Below are 23750 nucleotides of genomic sequence, written 5' to 3' on the forward strand. Positions count from 1 at the left end.
TACCCTTTGAAATTACACTTGTGTACTTATTGTTCAGGTGACATCTTAAAACACCTTGGTGAATCCAAAGCCAGGCCAAATAAACACTTTTGCTTGCCACATTGGTGCCCAAGCTACAGTGCCCTGGAACTGTACGTTTTCTAGTGGTGGAGTCTGTAAGAGCTTAGCAATCAGCAGTCTCCTTTTAGGCAGCTAGCATCTGGTGTATTGCATTCATGCTGGTGCCTCTTTTTAAAACCAGAGGGCCAGGGCAGTGATGCAAAATGCATGGGTGCATTGCTCATTCCCCAAACCTGATGAATATCAGTTCCTGTCAGGTGAATTAAATTTGGTCTTTGAGACCTCATCAAACATTAGCAACGTCCTCCAGTAGGGGTAGGTTCTGGAGTAACTGAACGAGAACAAGATTGTGCTGGGAATCAGTGCTGCCCTGTTTACCACCAGATCTTCTTTAGCTGGATTGGCAAAAGTGACAGTACACTGTCAGTGTAGACAATATTGAGCTATGTGGACCAATGATCTGACTCAGCATAAAGCAGAAACAAGAACTGGTATACACCTGACTTAACAATGTCTTGTCTGTCCCCTCCTAGGTTAACTTTGAAGAGTTTAAGGAAGGCTTTGTGACCATATTGTCCTCAAGCATCAGTCTTGGTCTTTCAGATGATGAGAGCAGTTACCTGGAACCAGGTGGGTGAAGAGTGGAGGGTGCTAAAAGATGCTGTAGAGCATAGCTGCAATCAGACTGGTGATCCTGATCTACAATTGTGTTTCCAACTCTTAGCTGTTCCGGATGAAGTCGAGCCTAAATACATCCATGGGGCCAAGTGGTACGGCCGCCGGACGAGGCCGGAACTACAGGGTGCAAATCTGGAAACTCCCAAGTATTTACAGGAGCAGCAAGCAAAGGCAAATGGGAAAAGTCAGCTGAGACGCTCAGCATCTTTGGAGAGCGTGGAGGTGAGGTCAAGTCTCTTGAGTTTTACTGTATGTTATTTTAAAAGAAGCAGCCTTGTAAACATGAGGCTTCTTTCATAGTTCATGCTTACCCAGAAGTTCAGACGTTTCCAAAGCCTGCCCAGCATTCAGTAACGAATATTAGGCTCAAATATCAAGGCAGTGAACGTGTCATTGCAGAGGAGTGTTTGCTTGTTTCTGTGGGATGTAATCCACTGGGAGCAGTCAAATACAACATTCCTTGTTTTGCTAGAGTGGACGTGCAAGGGAATGCTTGGTCCAGCCAGTCAAAAACTTCCTGTTCCTCCTGGCCTGGAGCATCCTTCCTTGCATGTGACTAGTGGGTGGGCATGACCTTTCCAGACCTGGTAAAAGGCCAAGGTATGCTTCCACTCTCCCTCTTGTAAACCTGTTTGTATATGCTTGTAACTTTAAGCCTTTAGCCTGCCTTTAGGGATCACACTGTGCTCTGCCTGGTTGTGAGTAAACTTTCTTTTTATTGCTTATGAATAAGACTGTGGTGTCTTTACTTGTTTTAGGAGGGATTCAAGGGGTCTTAGCAGGAAAATATTAGAACGCATTTCAATCTGGACAAGCCAGATTAAATTGCGTATTGTCTTAAGAAACTCACGCAAGTTTGCAACCGGTTTTCTGCTGTGTAAAGGGGAATGGACTCTGCTAAGGAAAGGAACTTGCTAACACAAGTTAGGAAGGATATTAATAAGCAATATATCCTCTCCTGCCACCCCGAACATTCCCACAGTTTCTGTATCCAAAGCCAGCATCCAGGAAGCTGAAGTTACTTAGGATGAGGCTGGAGAGAACCAGTGCATCTGTATAGTGTCCTCAGTGGGGTTGGGGCCAGCTCAGCATCCAACATGCTCTCAGTTGCCTGTCTCTCTGGAGGGAGCCCCTTTCTGGCAGGAGAAGTCACTTAGCAGGAGGTGTCTGACTAGGTGTATGCAGTATTGCAGGAGCAGAACACCCCTCTGCCAATCTGCTTTGACCCTCTCCTGGGTCCAGCTGTCCATTCTTCAGACGACTGATCTCCTCCCTGGCTACAGATACTTCTTGGGATCCCAGTTCCACCTGCTTTATTTCACTAGGATCCTCCACAGGGTCATTCAGGTCCAACTCCCTGAGCTCCTCCCATTCCTCCTCAGGATCTGGCCATCCCCTCCAGGACACCTTCGCAAGACTCATGATAATCCTTTAAAAAAAACAACAAAGCTCAGCTCTTTAGCTTGCATGAAACAGTGAATCCTTCTCTTATTTTCAGAGCCTTAAATCAGACGAAGAGGCCGAAAGCACAAAAGAACAACAGCATGAGATGTTTGAGGGTCAAGGTAGGAGAAACCTAAAGTCAAAATGCATGTTTAAAAAAATTAGAACGGGTTCTCTTCTTTTCAAAGAAGGAAAGGAGAAAAAGCAATACTGAGGATGGAAACTTTCCTTCTTTAACTCTCTGGTCATCTGATTTGAATAGGTGACTTTAAGGACGGGGCAATAGTTCAGTAACAAAATCCATTTTTTACAGGTAGAAGGTCCCTGATATTTCCAGTTAAATGTAACAGGAAGCAAGTGATGGAAAACAACCTTTTTCTGAGACCTTGGAGAGCCACTGCCTGTCAGAGTAGGCATAAGAAGCTGCTTTATCCCAAGTCAGACCTTTGGTCCATCTTAGCTCAGGATTGTCTACACTGATTGGCAGGTGGCTCTCTGGGGTTTGAGGAAGGTGATTATTTCCAGTCCTGCTTGGCGATGCTGGAATGGAACCCAGGAACTTCTGCGTGCAAAGTCCTTCTCACAGCTCAGTACAGTGGTGCCCCGCAAGACGAACGCCTTGCAAGACGGAAAACCCGCTAGACGAAAGGGTTTTCCGTTTTGGAGGCGCTTCGCAAAACGAATTTCCCTATGGGCTTGCTTCGCAAGACGAAATGTCTTGCGAGTTCCTGCGGGTTCCCCCCCTTCCCCCCCTTTTCCTAAGCCGCTTATCAGCTGATCCGCTAAAAGCCGCTAATAGCACTAATAGGGCTAATCCGCTAAGCTGTCAATGGGCTTGCTTCGCAAGACGAAAAAACCGCTATACGAAGAGCCTCACGGAACGGATTGATTTCGTCTTGCGAGGCACCACTGTACTGAGTGAGGTAGAATAGTGGTCCAACTCGCTAAAAGACAACTCGATAACTTCAGCACATCAGTATTCTTTTTTCACTAGTTGTTAAAACCATCGCCCTAAACTTTTCTTCCCTCAGATTTATTATGGGGCTAACGTTTAGCATTGAAAACTATTGCTCGTTTATTTAAATCCCACCTTTACTCCAATGAGCAATACATGGTTCTCCTCCTTCCCAGTTTTATCCTCACAACAACCCTGTGAGGTAGGTTCAGCTGAGTGGCAATGACTGGCCCAAAGCCACCCTGTGAATTCCGTGGCTAAATAGGGATTCGAACCCCGCTCTAACAGGTCCCAGCCCAACACTCTGACCACTATGCCATGCTTACATTGTTTGGAAAGATGCAGTTAGGGGATAAGGGAGACTGATGAAGCAGACAGGTCAATATTCTTCTGAGAATGCTTTGATGCATTCCTGGGGAAATCCCATTTTATTTCATTGTGTTATATACTTCCATCTACAGTGGAAACCCTACTTATGTTGTAAACAATGCAAAATCATTGGTATATTTTGTACTTGAAGGTTTGCAGAGCATTGGAGTCTTGCAACTTTCACATGGGGCTCATGTACTCAGGGCAAATATTGGAGGAAGCAATTTTGAAAAATTAAGTCTAAAGAGGAGAGTGGGATTCTCTGTTAAATGGTTGAAGGCTTGTGGAAAGAGCAGTCTTTGCTGTGACTGATGAAATAATTCAAAGGTAAAATGCCGTTCTTCTTGCTTAGTGGGATTTCTTTATATTTACAGGGCGAAGGTGTACCTGGCATGATGACCTCTATGATAGCCCCAGAAAGGTCTCCCCCTCGTGTTTTGGCATGACTGAGAATCAGGTTCGGGACATCTGGGAAGATCTTGGCGTTGGAAAGAACGGGCACCTTAACAAACAAGAGCTGGCTACCGTTTGTAAGAACATTGGACTCAAAGAGATGGAAAAAGAGGTGGGGTAAATTCAGCTGTTGGAAATTGTTTGACCTAGTATTGAAGATAGATATAGATATAAATATAGTGTCCTAGTCCAACACTATTAAATATAGTGTCCTAGTCCGACACTATTAACTACTGTACTATACTGGCATTTCCCCATGTTACTTTTTTTGTAGATGTTGTAGTACCGCACTCCTTTTTTTTCTGGCCAGAAAGACCACCAAGGTGGTGCTGCAGCTTTTTGTTGCAGTCCTCAAAGAAGAAGAAGAAGAAGAGTTTGGATTTGATATCCCGCCTTTCACTCCCCTTCAGGAGTCTCAAAGCGGCTAACAATCTCCTTTCCCTTCCGCCCCCACAACAAACACTCTGTGAGGTGAGTGGGGCTGAGAGACTTCACAGAAGTGTGACTGGCCCAAGGTCACCCAGCAGCCGCAGGTGGAGGAGCGGAGACGCGAACCCGGTTCCCCAGATTAGGAGACTACCGCTCTTAACCACTACACCACACTGGCTCAAAGCAGCAGCAGATGTGCCAAGTCGATAGTGCTGCAGCAGTAACTACAAAGAGCTTGAAAGCACTAACAATAATGTCCCTTCTCCTAGTCTTTAAGGTTGGGTGGACTTTATTAAATTTTGGTCACAACCCGGTGAGCTGCTGTGGTAGGCTGCCTATTGGTTCTGTTGTAACAAATCAATGTATTTTGATGTGGGGGGCATTATTTGGAGTATTTGTGTTGTGTGTTTCTCCCTGGTAGTAGGTTCACCTTCCAAAAGGCAATTTATTCCTCTTAATGACTAGGCAGTAAAATGACTGTTTTATGGGAAACTGTTGTGCTTCTAAGAGCAAATTGTTATAAAATACCACTTTTTGTATTTTTTTTGGACAGCATAAAATGGTCCAATTCCTCAGGTAATTTCCCCCCCCCCCTTAAATATAATGTCTGATACTTTGTGATAGATTGCTTTTTAAAAATGTTTTATTCAGGATCTTGAAGATTTGTTTAAGCAGTTGGATAGTGATGGAGATGGCAGAGTAAGCTTAAAGGAATTCCAGCTTGGCCTGTTCAACCACAGCCCCATTCTTTGCCCTATTTCTTCCACACCTCTCAAACCAAGATGTCAGAGATCACCATCCTACCAGGTAACTGTCAAAGCATAATTTCTGAGAGAGAGACTTCCTTCAGAAACATAGTTTTAAGACTCAAAATATGAAACCATTCAGAGGACCTCCATCAGTTGCCTTTTCAAGCAGAGCTGTGTTATGACACATGGGAAGCCGTGTTTTCATGCTGTGTGACTATGCTGCAACATGCTTTTTCACATGCTAGGGGAGAAGACTGGAACCACCTGCTTTCTGTTTCAAAGTTCTCAGTGACCTCCAAATTTGGGGAAATGTGGCTTTCTAAAGCAAGCCACATTCTGAAACCATTGCTGCCTCCTGAACTGTTATCATTAGCAGTCGTTTAAATAAACAACAGTTTCCAAAGTTCAAATGTGACCATGGTTAGTTGCAAACCAGAAATGGAAGTTTCCCATTTCCTCATCCCCGTGCACATAATGGGCAACCGTGCTTTACTGCTGCATATGAGAACTAGGCTAGAATGTCTTGAACTGACCTTCAAATGTAAAAGGTGACCTGAAAGATTCAGATGCCAAGGGCTGTTTTCATTTACTCTACTTTTTATGATCCCTGGAAAACAAAGCAAAGGCAGAATTTAGCAGACTTCATCTTATTAATTCAGTCTGAAGTATTATAGTGTTGTGTGGGATCTCCAAGTTGCCTTTTCTAGCCTAAAAGGTAAAGGTAAAGGGACCCCTGACCATTAGGTCTAGTCGTGGCCGACTCTGGGGTTGCGGCGCTCATCTCACTTTATTGGCTGAGGGAGCCGGCGTACAGCTTCCGGGTCATGTGGCCAGCATGACTAAGCCGCTTCTGGCGAACCAGAGCAGCGCACGGAAACGCCGTTTACCTTCCCGCCGGAGCAGTTCCTATTTATCTACTTACACTTTGACGTGCTTTTGAACTGCTAGGTTGGCAGGAGCAGGGACCAAGCAACGGGAGCTCACCCTGTTGCGGGGATTTGAACCTCCAACCTTCTGATCGGCAAGCCCTAGGCTCTGTGGTTTAACCCACAGCGCCACCCGCGTCCCTGCAATATGGCCTAGTGCCTGTTTAATGAGAGAGTTGCTTACTCAAGATAAAGCTCAGATATAGAGTAATCCCATGCAGTAGGAGCTATGAACACACCCTAGTTAAAGCAGTTGGTGCTGAAAATCCTAAGTACCCATGCGGATGTAACCCAGAGTAATAATTCACACTGGAGAATAAGCAGCTTTCGAATGGTGGGTCTAAATAAATAAATAGAGTACTGTTTACAGAGTTCAGATGGGCTGCATGCCTCTGGCTACTAGGTAATCCTTCTGGTCTTCCCAGCTTGAAACAAGCTAATTCTGCTTAGGTGGAGGATTAGAGAACTGATTTAAATTTAGGCAAGCTTTTACAGTGCCTCCTCCTTACAGTGCTGCTTTTACAGCTCACCTTTGGACAAGCTTTTTGAAGGCATTTGTTTTTACATACGATCACAACTGATATTAAAATGCAAACCCTGGTAGCTGCGAACAACCAACTTCCTTTATTTATAGATGCATAAGGATGTTCTTCATTGGTAAAAACATGTTGCCTTTCAGGTCTCGCTTGATTGCTACACTGTTTGTCTAAACAGACTTTTCCTTCTTTTCCGACCCTCCATCGCTTCCCTCCCCAATCCGCCCCCAGATTTTCAAAGACGGTGGGCACAGAAGCACAATTCCATCCTTCTTATCTGGCTCCGTGGCCTTGAATGTTTTCTCCAGCATCGATGATGGCAGTGGCTTTGCAAGGCCTGAGCAAGTTGTCTCCATCTGGGCCCAGGAAGGGGTTGAAAACTGCAAGGAGATCCTTAAGGTTTCTAGCTGCTCCTTACACATTACGAAGGCTTTGGTTTTCCTTTCATCCCAAGAAAAAGCATTTCCCCCCTTCTCTCTCGCCCCCACCCCCGCATCCCTCTTTCCCACTAAAGATCCCAATGATGAATTGTAGTGCCTTCATATTAATTAGCATCCGTGTGACACATTTTAAGCTACTCAGAAAGTAGTACAACAGTGGCACCCTACAAAGAACCCTGGGAATTGAAATTCTTCCCCTTCTTGTTTTCTTTGCTCCACGCTGCATGAACCCATCTGTTGTTGACCCTTTTTCTGCTCCTTCTGCCCAAGGTTCTTCTGATGGCTTAAATCGGTGTTTCCCAAACTTGGGTCTCCAGCGGTTTTTGAACTCCCACTATCCCTAGCTATCAAGACCAGTGGTCAGGGATGATGGAAGTTCTAGTCCAAAAACATCTGGAGACCCAAATTTGGGAAACACTGGCTTAGATGAAAGGATAGCCAACATGGTGCCTTCAAAATGTTTTCAACTACAAATCCCATCAGCCCCTAGCTAGCATGGTCAACAGACAGGGATGATGGGAATTATAGTTCAAGACATCTGGAGGACACTATGTTGACTATCCCTGCTGAAACAGCTTTGCCCTCTCTATTAAGGCAGCCCCCCTCTAAATCCCACTTCTGCCAAGCCTTTTCTGGAACACCATAGCCTCACGCTTTCCGCACCTCCTGCTATCGGCCTTTTTAAAGCCCCCTTCTTTCAATTGTTCTGGCTATTCTGTATACAGAGCCTAGCACACTGGCATTGAATAAATATCGATAGCAGTAATTTTAGAACCTCTTGACTTACATTTCCCTTGATTTTGAGAAGCTCTCTCTGTGTGTGTTTTAACAGAGTCTGGATTTCAACATGGAGGAGAGAGTTAACCTCTTGGAGCTGTCTGCAGCCCTTGATGAGGAGATAACAGTTCCCAAGAGCGGACTTCAACAGGCAGCTTTTGCTTCTTACAGACACGAACTTCGCCATCTAGAGTAACTTGTTCTTCGGCTGTTTTGGGTGGAGGCGCCATTCCTGGCCAACCCCTTTTCCCTTTACACCTCACCCACCCCTTCACCTATTGCTTCACAGTTTGCCCAAACCTACCCCAACTCCCAACCCTTTTAAAAGAGCCAGGAGCACTTCAAAGAGCAGTTTGTCCAAACTGTTCTCTGAAGCGCCTTCCCTCCCTCTGTTAAACAGCTTGTCTGTACTGTCTGCCACCCAGTGCTGTTTTTTCACCACTCGTCTGCTGTTCTGTTGTCACACAGGAGTTGGTGTGGCCATCTTTTGGTAGCTACCCAAACCACAGCTTGGCGACAGCCTTACTGTTTTATGTATATAGGAAGATAACAGATACATGCAGTTTTTAATTGGATTAAATAATAATAATCTGATGTTCTTTTGCACTGATACCATGGGAAATGGTAGGATTGAAACTGAACAGAAAGATGCTTCTGCATCATTTCGTATGCATACTTAACAGCACCTTCACTGTCTTTGCAGAGCTCAGGTAGAGCAAATATCCACTGAGAGAGACAAAGCGCGAGTTGAATTGGAGAAGGTGGAAAAGCGGAAGCTGCAGCTTTTTGAGGAGGTGGATGATCACAACAGTGCATTGGAGCACCACAATGAGAGTAAAATGAAGTACGTGAGCCAGCTTTTTGGTGTCCTTATCTGATGGGGTTTATACACAAGGAGGAGTGTGAAGAGCAGACCCAACTTGCCATCCAGTGAAACAGCACAGCATAAGCTATGCAGCCAATGTTCACAAAATTGTGACTGTAGAGAGGCCAACTTCTTAGTCTCGCTAGTCATTTCTCTTGTGGACCATTCTGTTTTTATTTTCACATGGAAAATCCTTGCACATACCCGTAACAGTGCTTGTATCTTGCAGAGACCTTGAGCAAGACTACAGAGGGAAACTCAGTGTTATGAAGTCTGAAGCAGAGATGGAGAAGGAGCGGCTCTTGCAACAAGGGAACCACCAGAAAACCAAGTTAGAAGCAGACATCAGATCTCTTCAAGAGGAAGAATCTAGCCTGAGGCAGAAACTGAGCTTAGTAATCAAGGTAAAGATTTGGAGCATCTGTTATCTTCAGGATGACCAGTGCAGCCTACAGCAAGAACGCATATTCTGAGCTTGAAAATAAGAATAAAGTAAAAATCCTGCCTGAAGGGAGGCTGAATTCTGCAAATATTAAGTAAAAATATGCTTTCGTCTCTTGACTTATGGAGACTTCACCAGGCATTACTGCTATACTTTAATCTGCAGCTGTGAGGACTAGAGAGTTATATTTTGTTTTTTAAATGAATTTAACCCACTCTTCAAAGAGATCCATCTGCCTATCAGGACTGGTGGAAACTTACTTTCTTACCCGCAGCTCCCTTCCAGCTCCCAAAAACGCTCCCTTGAGGATTGGGGCACCGTGTTAGATGGAGCTGGTTTTTCAGGATTGCTTCTAAGTCCTAACCTTTTTGTATCCTACATGTTAGTATCTTGCTCATGAATTGCAAAAGGTACCCCAGTGTTGTGTTTAACGAGCGTAAATGTGCACTTTCATTTCATTTCATTTTTTTTCATATTTTTGTTTTTTTTTAAAAGGAGAATAGTCGCTTACAAAGTGAACTTGTTGAAGTGGTTCAAAAGTTGTCTGAATCTGAAAAGCAAGTACTAAATCTTCAGAAGGATCTCGACTTCATGTTGAAAGACAAGGTAGCTTCGGATTGATGAAAATGCTTTCCTCTTCATATTGAAAACCGATAAAATTCATATGTATCTCTTTTGTAGGATTTTGACCTCTTTCAGTTGCTTTTCTATTGTGGGCTTATATGGTTCCTAATCACAAGGATAAGTGCATGTTTTAAAAAATCACGTTTTCTTGCAGTTGACAAGGCTTCCAAATTAAATGTATTTAAGGTCAAGCTATAAATCTAGCCTTCCGCTGCCGAAAAATTGGCTCCCACCAGCTAATTGTAAACTGCTTGAGGGTTTGTTTGTTTTTCCAATCAAGGGGTGTATAAATTTCTTGGAATGAATGAATGAATATATATATATATATATATATATATATATATATATAGTAATTTCACCACTAATACTTTTAAAATAAACCTATAAACCTCTTTGCTTGCTTTAGCTGGGGCTCCTGGATCCACACAGCACAGAGCTCTTTGATCAAGAAGAACGCTTTGCCAAAATCATTCAGGAATATGAGCTGCAGTGCCGGGTAGGTGGCCTATACGTGTTATAAATGGCATTGTGCAGGGAGGATCCATCCGAGTGCCGAGAGAACAGCCTTCATTCAAGTCTCAAAAAAATTAAGGCTTCATGTCTCTCTTCTTTAAAAGATCAGCAATCTTTTGATAAGCGCCTACATCATTTCCTCAATGGCATGTTTTAGAACAGCAGTTAAAACACCAAGGTTCAACACAGAGGGTAAGTTCAGACATAGTGCCAAACCATAGTTTGATATTATGTGATCAAACCTCAAGCACTCCTCCTTCCCTTGTGCAGATTTAGCTAGTTACTTCCTGGTTAGCTGTAAACCATGGTTTGCTGTTACATTTTTTTTTAAAGCAATGGTTTGGCTATGCCCAAAGAATCGTGGGAACTCTAGCTTCTTACTAGTGCTGAGATTTATCGGAAACTCCTTTTCCCCTCACAGAGTTACAATTCTCAAAGTGGTTTAGCAGTCAATTCCTCTTTCTAGGGAACTCTGGAGATTGTAGTTGGGGGAGATAGGGGTTTCCTAACAACTCTCATCGTCCTTAACAAACTACAGCTCTCATGATTCTTTGGGGAAAGCCATGACTGTTTAAAGTGGTATGATACCGCTTTAAGTCTATTCTCATTAATTACAGAGCCCCTACATAGCTATACAACTCTCCTTACCAGAAGATGGAGAGCTGCACTCGTACACCAGAGCAGTGAGATCCTAACCATAGGATAGCTATATTTTATTAGAATAAAAATTGGGGACACCTTACCAAAGGTTGTAGAGGTAACTTGGAGCATGTGACTATTGCCGTTTTTGCTCCAGCTCTGCTTCTTGCCAGAAGAAAATCACAATGTAATATCTGTCGCTTCCGACAGTGCAGGTAGAACTACTGCTGTTGCACTAGAGTTATTTCATGTGTCCTGCTACCAATTCAGTTCTCCCTGTTTCTCCCCAAACTCTCGACATTTGCTGCGGCTACGTCCTGATAGAGAGTGAAGGTGAGCACTTTCCCCTCCTCAGGTGTGTGCACGATCCACTTGTTTGTAGCAGTATACTGTTCTTTAGCAAACCTGCATGATGTCTTGTTGCAGCCTGAGATCTTGCGTGTTACAAGGTTTTTTGTTTTCGGAAATGCTTGAACTCCCATTTCCATGGGCTTCTATATCGCGGCTCGCTTTTTACCTCCTTTGTGTTGAGTAAGCCTCAGTCCTGTCCCCCTCTAGTCACTTCTGCATTTGTAGTTATATCGTTCGTGTACCTTGCCAGCTAAGGAAATGAGAAGAACAGATCTTTTTAAATTCAGTTCTGTCCGTAGCTCCCAGTTCTCCCTCCCTCACAGACTTCACGGTGGCTCCAGAAAACTCGGGTGTCTTTCAGAACTGAGTTTTAGGCTTTTGTTTTTGAGCAAGTCCTGCAGTTCAACAGCTCACAAAGGATGCCAGGAATGTTGAAGCCCACACACTGCAACAAGGTGATGATCCAGTGAGGGAGAACAGCTGTACTACAAAAAACTATGAATTTGCTGAAAAGGGTTCAGTGCTCTTGCAGCATCTGAAGCAGCTACCTTTAAGGAAGCATCACAAAGAAAATAAACACTCAAACATTGGGAGTATGTATTTCAAATTATCTGCACGAAGTATATGCCCAGGGGGCTCTGCTGGAGCCTATTTCTTCTTCCCTCTGCCCTTTCAGGTTTGTTTGATTGGTTTTACTTTAACAGTATGATGCCGCACAGCAAATTGTTCTGTGCTATAAATCAAGCACTGCTAGGAGTTGCTTCCTTATGTATTTCTTGTCAATAAAAAACGTGGCATGGAACGACCAAATTCTTTTCCTGAAAGTACGGCCCCGAGAAAGAAGTTAGAGAGCCACTGGGCTAGATGGACCGCGGGCCTGATCCAGCATGCTTTTCTTATGTTCCAGTGTCTTGTGTTTTTTAAAGACTGTCTTACAGCATTTCTGTGAGAATTATTTGCAAGCACACCTGGTTATTCTGTCGAGGAATGGTTGCTGTGCACCCAACGAGGTAGATCCGAGGGAGGCTGTTCCACATTCTGAGCTTTCGGGTTCTTCCCTTTCAGGAGCTGCGCGACAAGAACGATGAGCTGCAAATGGAGGTGGAGAAACTGCGTTCCCAGCTGCACGAAAGCAAGCATAGTCTAGCCTGGTGTAAAATGAAGGCCAGCAGACTTAGAGAAAGGCTGCTGCCTGAAAATGTAAAAGCCAGAATTCTGGGTGCGTATTGCAAGTTGCATTTAGAACGTCAAATCGGGTTAAATCAAATACAGTCATACCTCGGGTTACAGATGCTTCAGGTTGTGTTTTTACGGGTTACAGACCACCAAAACCGGGAAGTACCAGAATGGGTTACTTCTGGGTTTTGGTGGCTGCGCATGCGCAGAAGCGCCGAATTGCAACCCGCATGTGTGCAGACGCTCCACTGCAGTCTGCGGACGTGCATCCCACACGGATCACATTCGCAACCCATGCTCTAGTTATCTCCCTCTTGGACTACTGCAATGCGCTCTATGTGGGGCTACCTTTGAAGGTGACCCGGAAACTATAATCCAGAATGCGGCAGCTAGACTGGTGACTGGGAGTGGCCACTGAGACCACATAACACCGGTCTTGAAAGACCTACGTTGGCTCCCAGTACGTTTCCGAGCACAATTCAAAGTGCTGGTGTTGACCTTTAAAGCCCTAAACGGCCTCAGCCCAGTATACCTGAAGGAGCGTCTCCATCCCCATCATTCTGCCCAGATGCTGAGGTCCAGTGCTGAGGGTCTTCTGGCGGTTCCCTCATTGCGAGAAGCAAAGCTACAGGGAACCAAGCACAGGGCCTTCTTGGTAGTGGCGCCTGCCCTGTGGAATGCCCTCCCATCAGATGTCAAAGAGATAAATAACTACCTGACATTTAGAAGACATCTGAAGGCAGCCCTGTTCAGGGAAGTTTTTAATGTGTGACATTTTAATGTACCGTATTTTTAATCTTTGTTAGAAGCTGCCCAGAGTGGCTGGGGAAACCCAGCCAGATGGGCGGGGTACAAATATTAAATTAAAAACAAAACAAAACCAGAGTGTCCGCTGTAGGTTAAATGCAGTGGTTTTTGTTAGTCACAAGGGGTTTAGGAACAAGACCCTTCTGTTCCTCCCACTCCACCCCAAATGCTGAGAGGCAGAATAGAGGAATGACATGTTGCCCCTATTGTAGCAAATGCAGCTGAGGGATCTAAGGCAACATCTGGTCCACTCTTATGGGTCCATTTCTTGTTGATGCAGCCTGATGATGTTGACAAGATATTTGCAGCAGTGGACCCTTGCTCTTTCGGGATGGTTAAAGGTAGCCAGGTGGCACTAGGTTGTTGCGGCTAGGAGTGCCTTTCGCCATCTATGTCTGGTATACCTGCTGCAGTCGTAACTGGAAGTGGGTAACATGGCAGCTGTAGTGCATGCTCTGGTAACCTCAAGGCTGGATTACTGCAGTTTGCTTTGTGTTGGGCCACCCTTGGACCTAGCCTAGAGGCTTTAGCATGTGACACCTCTGCTGAAATACCTACACTGGCTGCTCATATCCTGGCATGCCAGGTACAAGTCTCTTGTGCTGATACATAAAACCCTGAATAAATTGGGTCCAGTATAGCATAAGGACCGCTTGAGCCCTTAGAGCCCAACCTGATTAGTGAGATCATCTGGAGCAGCCCTGTTAATTGTCCCCCACATTGCAGAGGCCCAGCTGATCTCGGCAGAAGTCAGGCATTTAGTGTTGTGCAGATTCGGCAGGCATCCTCAACTTTTCACTTTTAGGCATCTCTTTTTTATTTTATGCCAACATGCACATCGGGTTTTATTTATTTTTTCCTGAGTAGCCATTCGTTTTGATGATTGGTTTGTATTGCTTTTAAAGGATTTTACATTGCTGTGAAATGCTTTGCAAGTAGGGCTGGGCAATATGACCAGCTAAACACCACAATATATCACAATGTCTGACATAAGGATGGAGCAATGGTTGAATTTGCAGTTTTCCCCACATAGTGCGCGCACGCGCACACACACACACACACACACACCATGATTCACAATATATTACCAGGTCAAAAACTGAAACCACTATCATGATATGGGCTTCAAGCCAGTTTCGGACGATATATCGATCTCTCGCCTATTTGCAAGAGGGCAGTGTATAAACACTTGTATGAATGAATAGCAATTCTGATGGATCAATCAGAGTTGGAAAGCTAGACCAGGTGGATATCGGGTTAGGCTGCTTTTTCCACGCTGGATTGAATTCATAAATGAAGGTTAGAGTTGTGCATTTATTTATCAATTGCCTCTCCACTGTATATATTTTAAAGGCACTGCGATAATGTGATAAAAACACATGCTGCCAGGAGTTCAGAAACTTCCCTGTTGGTTTCTTTCAGGCTTGCCATAAGGCTAAGTGACAGATTAAATATAAGTTATCCCTGCTTTGTTCATATTTCACCCTTTAGGCTTTTTTGTTTGTTTGTTTGATTTGCCAAAAACCTACTTTGTTTCCTTCTCTGTATAGATGTGCGTCTCTCAGTGTGTGGGGGGGGGGCGGGTCTGTTGATGTGCCTCATTATGTTGCTGTAGCCTTTTCCTTGCCCTTGAAAAAAATCTTATGTCCTAGGGGGACTGTTGAGCCTTGGCGCTTGGAATTTATGTCCACAGTGTAGTTGGGGAAAGTCGCCTTTTAAAATTTTCAGCCCTCTTCATGCTATGTCTTATGTAGATTTTTAAATTTCATTGTTCTGTATGGGACAATGGCAATAAAGATATCGTATTGTATCGTATGTACCCTTTTCTCCCCATATCAGCGGTTTGCCCTAGCGTGCTTGTATGATTCAAAGTTTTTTGTGGGGAGGGGCCTCTACTGAGTATCCTGATACACTGCTTTGATGTTATATATGCATCATTCTGGCACAATGATCCTTGCATCCATTCTTCTCTCTTGCACCAGAAGGGCAAGTTGTTGTTGTTGATGATGATTTGATTTATTACCCACCCTTGACTCTAAGGTCCTAGAGGGGGTCACAACAATTTAAAATACAGCAATGAAAACATCTTAAAGCAAATTGTGGTACACAAGGTCCTCTCTGCCTTTTCCCTTCCGCTGTACCAAATCTTTGAAGAACTCCTTCCATCATAATGTGTACCTTTTTCTTTCTTTTAAGACACCATACAAAAAGATGAGGAACTCCTTCTTGGACACCAGCCCTTTCCGGTGGCAGGCCAAAACGGTAAAAAATGTTCCCAGCTGTGTGCATTTTCTAAGAAGGAGTAAGTGTTAAGATACATGCCAGCTCTAGAACTCTTCAAGAGAAACCTAATCCACCCCTTGTGCTGTGGGTGGTACGATATCCAGTATCAAAAGCATCTCTTGACAATCCTGTCCAGTTTCTTCTGGATAACCTCCAGATACGAAGATTCCCAGGCAGCTTCTTCAAGGGCTACAGATATTTGCCCAAATGTTTCAGCTGCAGGTGTCGTGGTCTGTAATTTCAACCCACAGCTCTTTTATCCAGTGCGTATTAAAAGAATAATGTATCACGTTTCTCCCCCAGATAGCTAAAACACTTACCTCTGTGGTTTTTAATATCTTCTCCCCTCAAAACTGTAATTTGTTGCCTGAGGTGTTATGATTAATCCCACATTCCCAGAAAGTGTACCTGTATAACATGCATTTTAAGTGTGTGTGTGTGTGTGTGTGTGTGTTCCTTTTTTTTTTTTCATAGGTATGCATGACCTATATGACCTGTGGCTCTTCTAAACATATCTGTCAACTTTTCCCTTTTCTTGCCAGGAATCCTCTTTGGAATAAGGGAATTTCCCTTAAAAAAAGGGAAACGTTGACAGCTATGCTTCTAAACTGTTATCATTTTTTTTTAATTGAATTTATATACAGCCCTATACCTGGAGGTCTCAGGGTGGTTCACAGAAAAGACCACAACATATAAAATCAAAATAACTCAATAACCCCCCCCCCCAAAAGAGCCACATTTTAACAGGGTACAGGTCAACCAAATGCCTGGTTAAAAAGGAGTGTTTTTGCTTGGTGCCTAAAGGTGTATAATGAAGGCATCAGGCAGTCTTCCCTGGGGAGAGCATTCCACAGACAGGGAGCCACAGACAGGGAGCCACTGAAGAAGGCCCCTTCTCGTGTTGCCACCCTCCGGACCTCTCAAGGAGGAGGCACACGAAGGAGGACCTTAGAAGATGATCTTAGGGTCCTGGAAGGTTCATATGGAAAGAGGTATTACGGTCCTGAGCCATCTAGACTCTGAAACCTTTCCAGTGTGTCAGTAACCAGTTCTGATAACGAGCCCACATTTTAAGTTATTCAGTCACCATGGCACATATTTATAAATAATATAAATATAAATAAATTTTTATTTATAACCTGCCCTTCCCAGTTCAAAAACTGGGCTCAGGGCGGCTAACAACAAATTTAAAACACTTAAAGCAGCATAAAATACACTATAAAAACATGAATAACAATAAAATTCAATTTAGGGGAAACAAGCATTAGATAATCCCCTGGGCTAGCTGGCTGAATTGGTCCTACTTGGGCCAGCAAGGATGCCAGGGGAGAATTAGCTGTGGGGTCTCAGAGCAGGTGATCTTCATAAAAGGGGAGGGGAGAGAAGGGAAGGGAAATAAAAGATCAGGCTGAATTCAAATTAAAGGCCAGGCAGAATAGCTCTGTCTTACAGGCCCTACGGAAGGAGGTTAAATCCTCTGTTTGTAGAGCATAAGCTTTGAACCATTGTGCTCTTGTTTCACTTCCCATGCTTCCTATGCAATACTGTACAGTGGTACCTTGGGTTAAATATGCTTCAGGTTACATACGCTTCAGGTTACAGACTCTGCTAACCCAGAAATATTACCTCAGGTTAATAACTTTGCTTCAGGATGAGAACAGAAATCATGCTCCGGCGCCGCAACGGCAGCAGGAGGCCCCATTAGCTAAAGTGGTGCTTCAGGTTAAGAACAGTTTCAGGTTAAGAATGGACCTCCAGAATGAATTAAGTACTTAACCCGAGGTACCACTGTATTGGTGTATGAAAATCAACCAGACCACACCCCAGATACATGATCTATCTTGGCAGTTTGTTTCCTCAGTGTTCTAAGAACAAAGGAAGATCCTGCTGGATCAGGCCTTTGGCCCATCTAGCTCAGTATCCTCTTCTCACAGCGACCAACCACATGCCTATTGGCAGTTTGCAAACAGGACCTGAGTTCAGTAGCATTCTCTCTTCCTGTGGTATCCAGCAACTGAGAAACATGCTTCATCCATTCCTAGAGGCATGGCCATCCTGTAGCAGTAGTTTTATCCTCCACGATTCTGCATTCTTGGGCCTGTTCTTTTCCTTTCTTTCAAGAATAATTTTATTTATAGGTGTCGTTTTCATTGAATCCGGTCCCTATTCAGTAAGCATAGAAATGGAGCTTCTGGTTGAAGAATTGAAGGAACAGCATCAAGACCTGAAAATACAGCTGGAAACCAAGGTGAGTCGAGGAGGAAGACACAGGCAGGTGTTTAAACGCCAATTCAGGTTAAAAATCGTCATCAGAATCAGTAGACTCTCAATATATTTCTGAATGCAGTCCTTGGGTTACTTGCTCAGCAGGATACATTGTATTTTGACCAAATGATGCAGCTTTTGTTGTTAAATTTAAAATAAATCAGCACTTTAAGTATTTTTTTTTTATAGATGTAAACTCATTTATGATAATGAAATGTTTTGGGGTTTTTTGGGGTGCTTTTCTTCATTGCTCTTGTAAATTAAGTACCTCATTGCCAATGTAAATTAGGAGAATGTGGGATGGCATATTAAGGCTGTTTGTAGAAAAGGGTGGACTTGGTTCAATTGTGGATGACAAGTTAGTTCTGTATGAATGCAGTAAGTCTGTATGGAGTAAGAAATCTTTACACAAGATTTCCTGCTGTTAAATGCTCTCATTCTGTATAAAAATTCTACCCTCTTGAAATGCATAGGCTTCTAGCTCTTGCAATGCCTCACTTCAAGGACCAAGTTGTTAAACGTGAAGTAAGGACTCTTGACCGGTTTGTGCATATATTAACCATGCTACCTAAAGAATGCGTAACAAAAGTTTGGTTTGGCTTTACTGTGCTAGGTCAATTACTACGAAAGAGAAATTGAGCTGATGAAAAGGAACTTTGAGAAGGAAAGGAAGGATGTTGAACAAGGTTTTAAGATTGAGATCAGCGAATTGGAGGAACAGAAGAGCGATTTGGAAGAGCTGAACGCCAAATGTCAGGAGGTGATAGACGGCTTGAAAGACCAGCTTCAGAAACTAGTTCCCGCCCAAGAACTCGAGAGGAGCTTTGAGAAGGAGAGGTCAGAAATGGAGCAGTACTATGCCAAAGAGATTTCCATTTTGGGACAGAGACTGGCCCAGGAAAGGGACAGACTGGAAGAAGACATGAAGATGAAGCATGAGGCTGAGACACACTTCATGAGGTCTGGTGACATTACTGTTTTGAAACATGGGCACTTGGCAATATAAATGGTAGTCTCATATTCTGCCACATTGTGTTATGGTTGAACCCTTGGTAATTTAGGCAAAGCCTTTCTCACCAATGCGGTTGTATGGTACCCGGTCCAATTCCCTTCTCACTTTTGGGGAATTATGACATTTTTTGCCATGAAGCAGCTGTCTGGCTGGCACACTGTCTCTGGAATGGCTCTCCGTGTGCCTGCTAAAGAACTATTGCTAATATGCTGTTTCACAGCTACTGTTCTATAAAATGAAATGTATGGTTCTTCTATAAAAATTCACTCATCTTTTAAAAATGATTTGACTAATCATTGCATGCTTGCTTATTACTTCTGGGCATGTTCACATGCTACGTTTTATAGCAGAGATGATCCATCTTCCCACAGAAATTCTATTTCATAGTGTGCATTAATTCAGACTCTCACTGTATGCACAACAAACAACGGTTGGCAGGATTTGAGGTGTGTGCTTTAAATGTGTGATGTGTATGCAGCCTTTCAGTTCTCGTGTGTTGGTGTGCATTTTCTTCTGCGAGGGATGCTTAATAGATAAAGGTAAAGGTAAAGGTACCCTGCCCGTACGGGCCAGTCTTGACAGACTCTAGGGTTGTGCGCTCATCTCACTCTATAGGCCGGGAGCCAGCGGTGTCCGCAGACACTTCTGGGTCACGTGGCCAGCGTGACGAAGCTGCTCTGGCGAGCCAGAGCCGCACACGGAAACGCCGTTTACCTTCCTGGTATCTGAAGAAGTGTGCATGCACACGAAAGCTCATACCAAGAACTGATTTAGTTGGTCTTTAAGGTGCTACTGGAAGGAATTTTTTTGTTTTGACTATGGCAGACCAACACGGCTACCTATCTGTACCTTCCTGCTAGTAAGCCGTCCCTATTTATCTACTTGCACCCGGGGGTGCTTTTGAACTGCTAGGTTGGCAGGCGCTGGGACCGAGCAATGGGAGCGCACCCCGCCGTGGGGATTCAAACCGCCGACCATGTGATCGGCAAGTCCTAGGCGCTGAGGTTTAACCCACAGCGCCACCCGTGTCCCATGCTTAATAGATGCAACTACACAAAACATGCCTGACATCAAAGAGAACAGAGCATGTGCTTTTATATGGGGCACTTTAGATCGCTGGGTCACAACTACTATTCTCATAGTGACTTGAGATCAAGTTTGTGTGTCCCGTGCCATAGCACAGAGCTTTAGTTTTGTCTCATAGAAGAAAGAAGTCATAGATTGCCTGTGAACAGGATAAGTAAGTAGCAAAACGTGGGAGCCAGTAGTTTGAGGAGGGATGTTTGGCAAGTCTGTAGCACACAGAGAAAGGGTTAACCCCACCCACCCAACAGCTGCCATTCAAAGAATAAAATAAGTGAATGTGTAGGGCTGGCACACATTTAACACTTAACATTTAATGTGGGTGGCGCTGTGGTCTAAACCACTGAGCCTCTTGGGCTTGCCGATCAGAAGGTCGGTGGTTCAAATCCCCGCAACGGGGTGAACTCCCATTGCTCTGTCCCAGCTCCTGCCAACCTAGCAGTTTGAAAGCATACCAATGTGAGTAAATAAGGAGAGCAGCAGGAAGGTAAACGGCGTTTCTGTGCACTCTGGTTTCCGTCACGGTGTTCCGTTGTGCCAGAAGCGATTTAGTCATGCTGGCCACATGAACTGGAAAGCTGTCTGTGAACAAACGCTGGCTCCCTTGGCCTGAAAGCAAGATGAATGCCGCAACCCCAGTCGTCTTTGACTGGACTTAACTGTCCAGGGGTCCTTTACATTTTACCTTTAACACCAGATGTAGTTTGACCCTTTCTGAGCAAGTGGTGTAATATGAATAACATCCATCCATCCAGTGTTTCTGTGATGTACGTGGGTATAAACAGCAGATTTGGAAGCAGCTACTTTTAAAAGCATTGCATATACAGTGGTACCTCGGGTTAAGTATTTAATTCATTCTGGAGGTCTGTTCTTAACCTGATACTGTTCTTAAGCTGAAGCACCACTTTAGCTAATGGGGCCTCCCACTGCCGCCGCACTGCTGCCGTGCGATTTCTGTTCTCATCCTGAAGCAAAGTTCTTAACCCGGGGTAATATTTCTGGGTTAGCGGAGTCTGTAACCTGAAGCGTATGTAACCTGAAGCGTATGTAACCTGAGGTACCACTGTAATAAGATTATTATTATTATTTTTAAAAAAAGCTTCTCTTTTAGCGGATTGTCCAATTCCACTGCCTGTTCTCAGACATATTTATTTTGATGGCGCTTAGCTGAGTATGGCTAATCCAGTTGCCTGATTTCTTTAACATCCCCAAACTAACTCCGGTCCTTCAATACTTTTTCTCTCTCCCATGATGCAGAATTGAGCTCCACAGAGTTTCAGAAGACAACCTCATCCTAAGAAATAAACTTGGAAGATTTCAGCAAGAAGTGGAGGATGTTGGTGAAGCAAACAGAAAGCACAGGTTAAAAGGGGGGGGCGGTTCTTTGGGAAGCTTGCAGAGGAACTGTAAATGTGAAACCATACGTCTTCCCAAGAGGCAACTCGTTGAATAAAAGGATTGTGTAATTTTAAACAGAAGTATTCGCGAGAGGGTCTAGCTGCGCACAGCGAGCCCTCAGAATGTGGCTGCATCAGTGCAATGAAGTGTGTGCTCTAGTGTACCTGACGGGATGCTCAGTTATAGCGTTGTATGAATACACGTACAAGAATTTCCAGTCTGGTTCTTAGATCTGCCACCTTAAATCTGTACCTAGACATGGTGGGAGGACTAAAAATAAGAGGGCTAGATCCAGCTGCCATGAAAAACAGCTTTGCTTTTAGCAGACCTACTATTAATATTATTATTATTTTTTAAAAAAATTCAAGATGCTTGAGAGTTGAGGACCAACATAAAGCTTCGTTTCCTCTTTTTATTTGCAAGCCACTTGCACTGATGTCGCAAACAATAGTGAAACATCAGCTGTGACTTGTGGCAGTGTGTTTCCTGCTCCCGTTTTAGAATCTATGCAAAATATGTTTAAATGGTTGCACAATTTAAATTGTTTCCTCTTCCTTCTTCAGTAAACATATTGACGAATTGATGGTGGAAAAAGAGAAGGTGATGCATGGAATAGAAGAATTAAATCAACTGGTAAATTATATATATATAGAGAGAGAGAGAGAGAGATATAAAATGATCTACTAGCAGGTGAGGGATGGGGGAAGCACTTCCTAAAACCCTGGAAAGCTGCTACCAGTCGTAAAAAACACAACCTTATACCAAGTCAGACCATTAGTCTATGTCTTCTTCGGCAGTCACTCATAGCCGAGTAATATTGTCTTCCATAAACATGATTTTAACAATGAGTCCATAAGTGACTGTGGAGGCCAATTCTGGATCCACACGTCCTTCCACAGTGGGGACATAGGTTTCCGGGCGGGAGTTGATCATGGTGAGGGTTTGCCAAGCATGCCTTCCTATTAGCACATTTCTCCCTTGCGTCCTGAGTTCGAGTGTCTTCAGAGCCCACGACACCTTTGGTAAAGGCTGTCTATGTAGCTCAGTATTGTCTACACTGACTGGCAGCTGGCTCTTCGGGGTTTCAGGCAGAGGACAGGGTTTCAACCCCATCTGGAGAGGCAAGAGATTAAATTTCTGTATCCTCTTTCCAATGTTTAAATGCTTTACAACCCTTCATCCATGCAAGGTTAGGCTGATGAACACCCATTTTGCCCAAGGTTTATCTTATCGGCTTTGGCTGAAAGTTGGATTTCCAAGTGCCAAAACCATACACTGTCCCACCTTGCAAAGAGTTAAATGCTAATTCAGTAGGGGTTGAGTTCTTTTGCAACCTTCTGAATCTTTCTAGTTCATGTGCCTTTAACAATGTACATGTAATGTTGGAGTCAGTCATGGGTTGTTCTGGCAGTTCCCCCTTTTGCTCTGCCTTCTGTAGCTCCAGTAATTCAACCATCAAACAAACCAGCCCTTTCATCCCGAGAAAAGGCATTTCTTAACTTCTGCCACCTCGTTAAGAAATGTACACTAGTGTGATACTGCTCCAAAAAACGAGAAGACCTCTGCACCCATTCTTTGCAGGCAAGCAGTATGAGACACCCCCTGATGCAGTACTCAAGATTAGATGTTAAGATGTTTTCCCTGGGTGGGATGAATGCCGCAGCTCTGAATGTCTGAAATGCCTCTTTAGAATAAACACTACGAGGTGGAAATCTTCCAGCTAAACACCAGGATAGATCAGCTGAGCCATGAACTCTCTGAACTGAGCAGTGATAACAATGTCAACCGGAATACCGTCAATTTACTGAATCGGAGGCTTGTCGAGCTGGAGAGCCAAAGGGACCATGAAGCTGCGGTTGCCAGGCAATTTCAAGAGGCCTCTGCTGAATTGACAAAGGAGCATCTTCAGGAGCGCTTGGCATGGCAGGGAGAGAAGGCCCTGCTGGAGCAGCAGCTGAAGGCCTGGAGGGAAAAGGTACGGCTGATCGGAATGGGGAGGAAGGGGCACATCAATTCCAGACTGCCATGTCCCACTGCACAAACCCACCTATAATGTTGAGCCAGCCATGCAATATTCTGGTGGAAATTTCTAAGGCCTAACATGTGGACCATAGATACAGAGATGCGCTGCTTTTTACTACAGTGGTACCTCGCAAGACAAATGCCTCGTAAGACGAAAAACTCGCAAGACGAAAGAGTTTTTCGTTTTTTGAGTTGCTTCGCAAGACGAATTTCCCTATGGGCTTGCTTCGCAAGACGAAAACGTCTTGCAAGTTTGATTTTCAATGCATTCCTATGGGAATCTGTGCTTCGCAAGACGAAAAAACTCGCAGAACGAATTAATTTCGTCTTGCGAGGTACCACTGTACATCGATGGAAAGCTTGGGTTGCTGTGGTGGTCATTGAGTTGCTGTGTTTAGGCAAAGGAGATAGTTTAAAATATGTTGCCTTCCTGGAGAAGGCGGGTGAAAATTCTG

At 44.0% G+C, this 23750-nt stretch overlaps 1 protein-coding gene across 2 annotated transcripts in view; it reads left to right on the forward strand.

Annotated features, from left to right (window-relative positions):
- Positions 1-23750, forward strand: part of NINL (ninein like) — a 49162-nt gene that overhangs the window by 16640 nt on the left and 8772 nt on the right. For both annotated transcript variants that reach the window (XM_083733099.1, XM_083733100.1), the window contains exons 3-20: positions 594-690; positions 785-960; positions 2237-2303; positions 3880-4070; positions 5039-5194; positions 6830-6997; positions 7871-8007; positions 8519-8659; positions 8910-9084; positions 9618-9728; positions 10153-10242; positions 12315-12468; positions 15429-15494; positions 17654-17763; positions 18394-18740; positions 21133-21237; positions 21837-21906; positions 22964-23248. In XM_083733099.1, coding sequence (XP_083589225.1) covers positions 594-690; positions 785-960; positions 2237-2303; positions 3880-4070; positions 5039-5194; positions 6830-6997; positions 7871-8007; positions 8519-8659; positions 8910-9084; positions 9618-9728; positions 10153-10242; positions 12315-12468; positions 15429-15494; positions 17654-17763; positions 18394-18740; positions 21133-21237; positions 21837-21906; positions 22964-23248 — 2646 coding nt within the window. The remainder of the gene's footprint in view (positions 1-593; positions 691-784; positions 961-2236; positions 2304-3879; positions 4071-5038; positions 5195-6829; positions 6998-7870; positions 8008-8518; positions 8660-8909; positions 9085-9617; positions 9729-10152; positions 10243-12314; positions 12469-15428; positions 15495-17653; positions 17764-18393; positions 18741-21132; positions 21238-21836; positions 21907-22963; positions 23249-23750) is intronic.

Source organism: Podarcis gaigeae (assembly GCF_964106915.1).
Source record: "Podarcis gaigeae genome assembly, chromosome: 3".
In the NCBI taxonomy this organism is placed as follows: domain Eukaryota; kingdom Metazoa; phylum Chordata; class Lepidosauria; order Squamata; family Lacertidae; genus Podarcis; species Podarcis gaigeae.